The sequence below is a fragment of the Colobus angolensis genome, unplaced genomic scaffold, assembly GCF_000951035.1.
Source record: "Colobus angolensis palliatus isolate OR3802 unplaced genomic scaffold, Cang.pa_1.0 Scaffold20, whole genome shotgun sequence".
Classification (NCBI taxonomy): Eukaryota; Metazoa; Chordata; class Mammalia; order Primates; family Cercopithecidae; genus Colobus; species Colobus angolensis.
Window position 1 is genome coordinate 15,263,787 of NW_012115155.1, and position 12,088 is coordinate 15,275,874.

General features: G+C 32.2%; 1 protein-coding gene across 1 annotated transcript in view; it reads right to left on the reverse strand.

Moving 5' to 3' along the window:
- Positions 1-12,088, reverse strand: part of LOC105511570 (inactive dipeptidyl peptidase 10) — a 186,989-nt gene that overhangs the window by 37,426 nt on the left and 137,475 nt on the right. Inside the window, exons 14-15 of the mRNA XM_011941728.1 lie at positions 6,848-6,946; positions 6,671-6,740 (exon numbers count right to left, since the gene is read on the reverse strand). Coding sequence (XP_011797118.1) covers positions 6,671-6,740; positions 6,848-6,946 — 169 coding nt within the window. The remainder of the gene's footprint in view (positions 1-6,670; positions 6,741-6,847; positions 6,947-12,088) is intronic.

A 12,088-nucleotide genomic window follows, 5' to 3' on the forward strand; every position in this document is an offset into this window, starting at 1 on the left:
TAAATATATCATATACATGTAAGTTTTAAATAGGAACTATTAATAAGCCCATATCATTCATATGAAACCACATTATATCATTCATATAATTCTGTGAATCCATGCATATCTAAAATCCATGTTAACAGAAGACCTAAAATGGCGTTTCTGCATATGCATATACATACATATATTCCAGTTAAAATAATCACCAAAAGAATATTACAGCTTATGCATTATCTACAAATTTATCTAAATTTGGATTTTTCCCCCATGTCACCTTCTTAATACAGCAACTTTGAGTTTGTACAACTTTAAATAGTGGTAAGAAATTAATGCTGACATTCAAGATGCATTATCTATAAATTGTGAAAGAATAAGGTTAAATATGTTCAAGAAAAAAATAGAAACAAATGGTCACCTTCTCCCCTTCTATTAACAAGATTAAATGCCACTGCCTTTTTTCCTCTTAATCATTTTCTATGTATTAGAAAATGTGTAGGTACATTCTCCATTCATTTAAATGATGAAGATACAAAAAATGATAAGCCTTGAGCTTCATTATATGGCAAAGCAATAATAATCACTCTTGAGAAAATACCAATATCAATAAGTGATCTCTTTCATCCACATAAGACAGTATCTGTACTATTTTTGCAAGAAACTGAGGGTAAAAGTAGATGTATACGTGGCATGAACAAATAGAAGATCAAATGATGTTAGAGGTTATTGGAATATACGTGTCTTCACCCTTGGGAAACAAAGTGAACTTACATCTGACAGTCTGATCTGCTAAAACCCTAGGAATTCACGAAATAAATACAGAGTAGAAAAGACTTCTCACAAAGTGAACATTTTGATGAGAATTCAGAATTTTATTAAATAATCTGAGCTGAGAATTTGATCTCTTTTGTGGAATATTCATGAACTCAGTCATGATTCCTAAAATCAATACTTTATACCAAAGCATTAACATAGTACATGTGGAAAATGTTATATTCCAGAAATTACTATAAACTGTTCAGTAGAAAGAAGAAAAGTTCATAAGAGTTTGGTGACAGAAAGGCCTCTTCTGATTCAAGTCATCGTTCTTTGATAATATGCCAATAATTATCATAATATGGTGGACTATGTAGGCAGGCAGCATTGGGTAATACAGCAGAGGTTTTAGTACAGAAAATAGATATATAAACTTGAGTTCAAACTCTAACTTTTCCTGTTTATGATCTTGGGGGAACACATATACATGATCTATTTTAATTATAGTTTCCTGTATTAAAATGAGGACAGTACTATTTACCTTGGATGATTTATATCAGGATTAAAGATGGTGTCTACATATTTAGCATGACACTCTTTGCATGATAAACAATAAATGGTAGCTAATATCAATTCTTATTATCTTAAGCTCAATAAAAAAATTGTAAAAAGGAACAGTGAAGAGGCAGCATGAAAATCAATCAGTATTCAGTCCTATCCAGAAAGACTATAAAAGAAATTAGAATCTCATGTCTCATTCTACTGAGTGCGAAACTAAACTGTAGAGAAATGGACCCATACAGAAATCAATTATAAACTCACAAATCATTTATTTCTCCATTTCCCCATCTCAACTTAATTCATTCTTGAGGAACAAACTCATGGTTAATTCATTTGTTTACTTATTCACTGATGTATTCATATATTCATTCATTTATTCTATCAAATAATGCTCCAGGTAGTGCATTATGGCAAAACAATTCAAAATGAATTGGCAGTTTAACAGAAGAGAAAGCAAAATAAACATTGTAATCTGGTATGGTTATATGTTTATAATAGTGGTGTGCATAAAGTTATCTGGAGGTGTGTCTGGAAGTCTTAATAGAACTTCTCCAGGTGGGCAGGCAAACTCAGGGCACTGGGGAAACTATGCGAAAACACAAGTGATGATTGAAGTGGTGGTGATTTCCAGGATAAAGTAGTCTATCTAAAGGATGGGATTTCTCTTTTGGGATGGCTGGTGTGAGATTAAAATGAAGAGAAAAATAGAAAATATATCATGAAGACTGTTATGTAGTGTGAGGGAAAATGCAGATATTTAATCAATGATGAATGAATAATGAGAGGATTTTAGATAGGAGGGCTACACTCTCAGCAACAGTGTGGTAAAGCAACTAAAAGAGACAGAGAGCAAAAAGCAATAAACTAAAGAAAAGCAAGTGTAAGTAGAGAATAGTATAGCAGGATGTCTGACTGATGTGAAGCTTGATGCTAATTACAATATTGAACAATATTTCAAGTTGTTTGAGGAAATGAACGGTGTGTATAACAGATCAGCAATGATGCTATCTTGACCGTTGGATATGAATAACTGAATATATTCCCTCACTGTGAATGGATCAGTTACTTATATCACGCTGTTCAAAGAATAGTTATATAGAAAACAGATCACTTCTACCAAGATGACCAAATTATAGGATTCTGATACACAGAACATTCAGTGATGAGACTCTAGATAAAAATGAATAATGTTCTTGAGTTACAATGACCTGATCCATAGGCTGACAGAGGAGGAGAATGGAAGAAAGCTCTAGGAAGATAAGATTTGATGGATGACCATGAATTTCTTGGGATTTCAAGGAAGGTGAATTCAGAGAAAGGAAAGAAAGTCATGGAGGCATGATAGCATATGTTGCATTCTGAAAGTTAATATAATGTGCTGAACATTTACTGCCTCCTTTATTAGACCTTTAATGAGTGTGGCAAGATAACTTGAGCAAGAAAAAGTAGAAAATGGGAAGACATGGCGGGCCCTTGGTACTGAACTAAACTCCTGAGTTGATGCTGCTCCTCTTCAGAGGGACAGAAAATAAAAACAAAAACAAAAATCTCTTGTTTTTTAATAACAATATAACTTTCTAGATTGCTTTTATGAGCATCTAAGCATATTAGATTCATATTTATTTATTTACCAAATGAACATCTACAACTGCAGGGCATTTTCCACAACACCTTCAGTCTTGGCACTATTTGGTAATTACAGGATAGTCAGTTATTTCTGTGTATTAGGCATTGCGGAGATAGACTGAACACACCCAAATAACTATTACAGACTTTAAGAAGCTTGCAATCTTGTTATCTCCCCATAGCTATTAACATGGCTTCTCATACGTAAAAGCAACGTGGTAGATGTGTCTGGTATTAAATTACACACACATGAGTAAGAAATAAGAATAATATTTTAAAAGAACAATATGAGGTTATCAGAGCTGGAATGAATATAGATGTGTCTAGAATAAGTTTAAAAATGAATAAGGACTCTGGGTCCTTAAGGGCTCCCTATAATGTTAAACAGAAATGTAGGAGTAAAACAAGTAGGCACTTGAAGGGAGAATTGGAGGAGTTGTTCAGAAAAAAAGGATCATGCTCCATAGAGACCACAGCAAACTAAGGTCACCTGAGATCCAACTGTGGTGCCAATGCTTCTTAGATTTTCCATTACAGTAGAAATGTTATACAGGAAAAATATTTATGTGGTATGTACTCCATCCCAAATACTCTTTTTAATGTGACATTGACATTAAATGTCAATTTAATCTTTGATTAAATGTAAGTGAATCAAAGATTTGATTCACTTACATTTTAAATGTTATGAGATTAAGTCTGAGTTTCAAAACCCAAGCAAGGGAGATCAGAGGACCATTTCTTTTCCAGATCCATAATGAAGATTGAGCAGAACTGGGTTTCCAAATTGCCTGAGGCCACTTTCTTCCAGGGGAATCTTTCTTTCAGCCCCTCAGGTGCTTGCTGCAACTTGACTCTAACTCATGAATTCATTATATAATTCCTTGGATGTAAACCCATCTCTACAGATCAAGAAATGGCTCATACTCTTTTGGCTACCAGATATATGGCACAAAAATAGCAATAAAGTAGTCACACGAAAATCACTGAATGACTCTTAGACTCATTTAAATAATAATCACTCTATTATTCATCACTGTCTGTCTAATTGTTCATTTATGAAAAAATTATTAATATTACTTTTAGAATGCGACAGTCAATGTGTTACTGAAAACAGTTTTTAAGCTTGAGAAAAAATATGGCTTTAAATTACGAGCAGTTTTCTAAATTCTTTAAAAACACTTTCTGCTTTTGCTATTCTGACCCTTATATGTTTCCAAGATAGTATTTTAGAAATAATCATTCAAATTTAAAAGAATAGATCATATTGTAAGTATAAATTTTTAAAGAAGAAATCCTTATTTTGGATTTTGTAAGTCACATACTGCAAAGCTTTCGATAATTTTCCTCTAAAATCAAAAAGTGTGGATAATGTCAATTAATATTTAGTATAAACAATATATACTGAAATAACTAGAAATGATTTAATATTCATTTTCATTCTTCCTGTATCAACCAAAAAAGTAGCAAAGTAAATTCTATGGGTCTGATTGCACTATTTTATCTGTTTTAGTAGTGTCTGTCTATTGAACAACTTTATGGGCATTAAATTACACATTAAATATTTATATTAATCAAATTAAATACTTTAAAATACTATTTCCATATTAGTTTGGCACAGAAGCAATTGCAGTTTTGGCCATTTATAAGTAATGCAACTACTGATACTTTTGCCATTTATAATAACTGCAATTACTTTTGTACCATCCTAATAATAATTATGATTCTGCTTATGATTTATTAAAGACGATTTGCAAGTGTTTATGCTCTACCAAACACTATGGTAATATATTTAAATATGAATATTATCCCATGTTATTTTCTCCAGTTTATTTGTAACGTAAGAGAAGATTAGAAAAATTCAGCAATATATTGTTAAATCTCAGTGCTACAATTTGAACCCAGTCCTACCTGACTCCAAAACCAGCATTTTGTTCCAAAATCCTACTTCTCAAAAAAGACCCAAGTAGGCCTTGCCAATAAGACAAGTCTTCAAATTGGTTTCTTGCGTAGGTCCTTATATTCCTCTTATAAACTAAAAATCAACCAGAACAAAACACAAGTCTGATGCCAAGATGAGCCAGTTAGCTTATCTGTTTCAGAAAACAAAGAGATTCTGTTAACTCTGATTTGGTTTTCTCCCTATGTGTGACACTGCCCTAGAGCAAGTGGATACCAAGTCAGCATAATTATCTACACATTCGTCTGCATGAATGTCATGCTTCAAGGGCAGTCAGCTCTTTTATCTTCCAATTTGAAGGTCATCACATACTGAGGGATGCCTAGGATGTGCCTGAGGGATGTCTCTTTCCTTGAGAAAATTTTTCAGTGAATCAAAGAGCATTTCCTTTTACCAAAGGGAAACGTAACTAAGATAGAAGATGGGGTTGATTTTTGTTTTCTTTTTGTCTCGTTTTAGTGCCTTAAACATTTTTCCTCAATAAATCATACATACAGTTAAAATGGAGTAGGAAAAAACAAGTAAAAAAGATGAGAAAAAAATGCAATTAAGAAACATCAGAAAATAACTTCCTTAGAGAGACATTAAGAACTTTCAGAACTTTCTGGCTCTTACGGAGAAAGGAGAAAAGTTTGGCTATGAGAAACTACGCAAAGCTCGATAATTAGAATTAGAAATGAACACTGGAGTCAGAGAGAAAATTAAATATTATATTATTTCTGTATTATGTGGTTTGTTAAAACAAAGGGACAAATTGCTTGTATATATTAAAATACCTAAATAAAATAAATGCCATCTATACAAAAAAGAATTATAACTCCAATCATTTTAAGAATCATATCTGTTAGGCACTGTTTAAGGGACTTATATGTTGTATTTCACCCCATCTGCGAGGCAGTCTTAGAACACAGGTTGTGTTGTAATGCTTGTTTTATATTTAGATAAACTTAGCCTTGTAAGAGGTGAAGGCACTTGCCCAAGGACACACAGCTAAGAAATGGCAAAACTAGAATTTGAACCCAGGAAATCCGATTCTACAGACTGAATACTTATCCACTATATTCAGTGATAATAAGCAATATTATTTTTGTATTTACTGTTTCTAAATATTATATCTAAAGATATAATTTTAGACAATTTTAAGCACTATTATATCAATATGCCACCTGAGCATATTAATAAGGGAAATAACTTATAACTCTCAGGAATACAATGCTAAATCAATATCAAGTTAGTTAGCTATTAGATATTAGGGGCCTCAGTGCATAATACTATACAGTCATGATATAGCCTTACAACATGTATAAAGATATTTAATTTCAAAGTCAATTTCAAAATTAAAAAAAAAACCTGAGTCAAGTTTTCTGAGCGTGGGAGCAGCTTACTACAGGCCATGTATCCAGGAGGAAAAACTGACAGAAGTGATACAAGCATAACCCGTTATTTTAGCAGTGGAATTACATGTTCCTCAATGTTGCATAAACAACTGATAAAGAGCCCAGGGCTTGCGTAATTGCTAAGCAGACACCCAGAAATCAAACTATTCTGTGTCACTATTCTTGGCGGTAGCACCAAACTCCATGTGGGATACAAGAAGTTCAAAAAAATTACACATTCTTACACATGATTTAGTGATGGACTTCTAGAGGAAGTTAGACAACAGACAGCTGCCCTGGTTAACTACACACATAGGACTTCTCTTGTTTATTGAATCAAATGTTGTCATGTGAGACATAAAAATAGAAAATCTTTATATTCCTTTATTTCAAAAACAAATAAAATACTTACATTATTAACAGAAGAGCATACTGGTTTCGGTCCATAAAATCTTTGGGAAGGGACAACTGTAAAGGAAGTTCTTTTAAAGAAAGAGCAAAATATTAAAGATGGAGAGTCATTTACAGGTAAAACTATAAGACGCAGAGAAAGTTGTTCTTGAATAACATAGCATGCACAAAACTTTACCATAGTCGTCAATATGAAGGATTTTAACTTCCGGCTTTACTATTTTCTTCTTCAGGATAGCTTCCTTCAGCATAGAATTGCTTTCCAATATAAAATATTCTGTAAACCAAAAAGGGTAGTGTAAATAGCTAACTACTATGCATTAAACAAGAATCAGCGTGACACAACAGAAAATGATCCAGGTGTTACCATTTGGCAGGCACTGTGCTGATTAACTCATCATTTCTCTTCTGAGTTACTACAACAGTTTTCTAAGTGAGCTTCGTTATGCCGGTACTTTTTTTTCATTTGCTTCCTTATTAAATTTATCATTTACATTTTCAAAATGCAAATCTGATCATATTGTTAACCTGCTTAAGAATATTTTAGTAAAATACAAGATTATCTAACACCAAATGAGTTGAGATTCACAATATCTAGGTACCTATACCAATTAAAAGGCATACAGGAACACAGGATGAGGACACCTGGACAGCAGTTCAAGTGTTTAATAAGGTAGAAAAAGCATGAGCATATTATGTATTTCTAAAAATAAAAACTGCAGAATCTGAAAGACATGAAAATTATATGACCTAAGATGAAAAATATACTGGGTGAGATTAATGAAATACTAGGCACTGCAGAAGAAAAGAGTAATGACCTTGAAAATACAGTAATAGACAAATATCAAAAATGAAACATCAAAACATTTGATAAAACATGAAGTGGACATCAGTACTTGCTGGAATTTTGATGTACATGTATTGTATTAAATTTGTAGATCTATTTGGAGAGACTTTACATCATAAAAATGGTGAACCTTCTAATCCATAAATATATATATGCACTCACATATATGTTTGCATATGTGTACATACTGTATACATATATATCGATGTGTACATACTGTGTGTATATATATGTGTGTATGTGTATATATACACACATATATGTCTGTGTGGAAATTTGAGTCTTTAATTTCTCCCAGTAATATTAGATAGATTTATAGAGGAAGTATTTATTTTTATTAGATTTATTCATAGATACTCTATGGATATTTTGACCTTACTTTAAACAGCATTTTAAAAATACTCAAATCTTGCATTTTCGTTGATGAAATAGTTGAATTTTGCATATTGGCCTACAGCTGTAACCATGATAAATTCACTTGTTTTCAATAGTTTATAGGTGTGTATATTCCACAATTTTTTGTTTCCTTATTTTTTGTTTTGTACACGGTATGTCTTCTGCAAATAAACACAGTTTTACTGCATATAATTCTTTGTCTTATCCACTTTACTGGCTAAGTCCTCTACTACAATGTTGCACAGAAGGAGTGAGAACAAACATTCTTGACTCTCCCAGTTCTCAGGGAGAACTATCATTCTTTCACCATTAAGCATGATGTCAGCTGTAGTATTTTTACAGCTACCATTCATGAAGTTCAGGAATTTCTTTTCCATCTTATCTTGAATAGGAATTACTATTGATTGATTATTATTATTGTTGGCCAAAATTTTCAATTTTTTTCTAAATCCTTTGAAGTTTCATTGTAATATGGTGAATTACATAGTTTGTTGAAGGTTACAGCAAACATAGAATCTTTGGGTAAACCCAGTATGGCCATAATAAATTATCATACTTTCTGTAATTGTTAGGTTTGACTTGCTATTATTTAGTTAAGGTGTTTTACATCTAAATTCATCTTTATTTTGTCGTGATTTTTTTTTTTTTTTTTTTGTCCTCCTAATAAATATGTCTGGATTTGGAATCTGGTCAATATTTGTCTTATATTTTTAAAAAGAGTTTGTGTAAGCTTGGTATTAATTTATTCAATGTTGCATAGAATGCACCAGTAAAGCTAGCTGAAACTGGAGTTTTCTTTGTGAGGAGAATGTTAATTGCATATTTCTTCTCGTGTGAATGTTTAGCAATTTGTGTCTTTTAAGGAATTTTTCCATTTCATCTAAGATGTCAAATTTATTGGCACAAAATTACTTATAATGTTCCATTATTGTCATTCTAATATCTATAGAATTTGTATGGACATCATCTCTTTTATTAATGGCATTACATTTTTCTCTTTTTCTTCATGTCTCTTGCTAGAATTCTGCCAACTTTATTGATCTTGTCAGGGAAGCACCCTTTGGTTTCATACATTTTCTCTATTGCTATTTTCAATATCATTTATTTCCTTCTTACCCATTTTTATCTCCTTCTTTCAACTTTGTTTTAATTTGCTCTTCTTTTTCTAGTTTCTAAAGGTGAAAGAGGAGATTATCGATTTTAAATCCTTCCTTTTTACGCAATAAGTTAGAATCATAAATTCCTTTCTCATCACAACTGCAGTAACCCCTAAATTGGGATCTGTTTTTTTATACAATAAGTTAGAGTCACAAATTTCTTTCCGATCACAGCTGTAGTTACCCCTAAATTGGGATCCGATGTCTTTTTAATTTCCTTTGGCTCTAAATATTTTCTAATTATTTATTTTTTATTGATCAATGTGTTATTTAGAAGTGCAAGTTTGATGACAGAACATTCTCACTTCTTTTTTTCTTGAAACTTTCTTTTTGTCTTCATTTTTAAGTGAGAAATATCTTCTAGGTTTGTTTTTCTATTAAGGATTTTTGTTTAGTTTAGTTTGGTTTTCCGTAAGCCTTTACACTATTTTGTTCTATTGTCTTTCGGTTTGCTTTTTTTCTGATGAGATGTCTGTAGTCATTTGTTTTTACTATGTGTATAATATGCGGACGTAATGTGTCTTTTAATTTTTGATGATTTAAAATTTTTTTCTTTATCATTGGTTTTGTATAATTTGCTCATGATGTGCGCTAGTGTGGTTTTATTGACATTTATCTTGTTTTCGTTATGTTGAACTCTTTTGAACTTTTTCATCAGATTTAGAAAATTATTGGCCATTATTACATCAAATATTTTTTGCAAGTCTCCTTGCCCCATTCTGACTCTAATTACAAATATGTTATATGTAGATATTGGCCTATGGTTAACTCATGTTCTTCCTTTCTCTTTTTCTTTTTGTGTCAAGAAATTTTCTACGGATATTGTTTCAAGTACACTGATCTTTTCTTCTGCAGCCTCTAGTCTGTTTTTAGTATTTTCCAGTGAAGTTTATATTTCAAATATATGATTTTAAATTCACAAAGTTATTTATAAAAATATATTTTCTCTGTTTTCTATCTATTCGTTCTTTTCTTGATGGCTTTATATATTTGTAACAGCTAATTTACTGTATTTGTCAGTGATTTCCATCATCTCTGTCATTTCTGAGTCTGTTTATATTCACTAATCTTTTCTCCTATTTATGAGTCATATTTTCTACTTTCTTCACAAAGCTAGTAATTTTTTATTAGATACTGACTATTGCGGCGTTTACATTTTGAAAGCCTGGGTTTTGTTGTAATCTTTTAACAATTGTTGGACTTTGTTCTGGCATATGTTGCAGGCAGGTTGACTGTTTCAAGACTTTTAAATAAATCTTTTTAGTGTGTATGTAAATGACCTCTGCTCTATGGTTAGTTTAGCACTACAAAAGGCAGGACACTTCTGGGATCTCTTCTAAATATTCCACTACTCTGCTGATTATAACGTGAGCACATCCCACCACTCTGTGAGCTCCGGCATTGCCCACACTCATGAAGCATCTTCCTATGCATACTCAGTTAGGTATTTTCAGCAGCTGATTCAGGGTGGTCTCTCTTCCGATTCAGGGTGATCCCTCTTCCAGCCCTATGCAGATGTCTTTCTCCATGTGGCTTCTTCATTTCCAGTTCCATCATTCCATATGCCTCAATTCCATAAAATTCCATACCATTCCTCACCATTCCATAAGCCTCAATCTGTCTGAATATCATTTTCTGTCTCTTCAACTCAGGAATATCATTGTATTATGATTAGTTTAGTCTTTATAGCATTGGAGTTCAGAAATTGCTGTTAACAAGAAAGCCAGAGAAAGTACAACACTAATTTTGCTTGCTTCCTTCTTTCAGGGATCTGAGACCCATGCTGGCTATTGTCAAATGTCTGGAAACAGTTGATTTGTATATTTTGTCCAGCTTTCTTTATTATTATTACTATTAATTAAGGGAAACCAGGGGATTGGGCCTATTTCCAGTTACTCCATGGCCAGGATTAAAAAAAAAAATTAAAATGTCAAAGGTTTATCATTGAACCAATATGACTGAATCCAAACTACTTAGAAAAAAATAAGAGTTATAATCCAATTCCAGTCTGCCCCTCTAGCCTCATATATTTTTGCTTCTTTAGTGAATGTTTTGTTCCAGCCACAATGAACAATGTTTATCTTGCAAACGTGAACATTTTTATGTGTTCTTATGTTTGTATATACACATTTACTTTTCTGAAAATGTCTTCTCATTGACTTCCTCTTGCCCTGAACTGTGTGCATTTTTACCAGAGATGTAATCACAGACTATTTTAACCATGGAATTTTATATGTCTCCCATTGGACTATGATGTGTATGTGTAATCTCAGGCACATCAAACTACCTCTTTTGTAGGTAAATATCTTCCCCTATAATATATATCTGGAAGACTAGATGTTCTAAGAGGTTATTTACATGTTTAAAATGTAAAGAAACTCTGATTATTTAAACATTAGTATATTTTCAAAGAAGCTATCCTAAGCATTTAATTTTAAATACTTAAAAAAAATGGTGAATATTCACTCAGAGAAACTAGAAAAACAAGAGCAAACCAATTCCAAATCCAAAGCTACAGAAGACAAAAAAATCAGAGCTGAACTGAATGAAATGAATATGTGAAAAAGCATACAAAAGATCAACAAAATCAAAAATTGGTTCTTCAAAAGTATAAATATAATTAATAGACTGCTAGACAGCCTAATAAAAAAGAGAGAAAATTCAAATAAGCACAATCAGAAATGACAAATTGGACATTACCACTGACCCCATGGAAATACAGAAAACCTTCAGAGACTATTATGAGTGCCTCTATGCCCACAGACGAAAAAACCTACAAGAAGTTGATAAATTCCTGGACATACATACCCTCTCAAGAATGGACCAGGGAGAAATTGGAACCCTGAACAGACCAATAATGAGTTATGAAATTAAATCAGTAATAAAAAGCCTACCAACTAGAAAAAGGCTGGCACCAGATGGACTCATACTCAAATTATATGAAATGTATAAAGAAGAGCTGCGACTAATCCTACTGAAGCTAATCCCAAAAATCAAGGAGAAGGGATTCCTCCCCAAC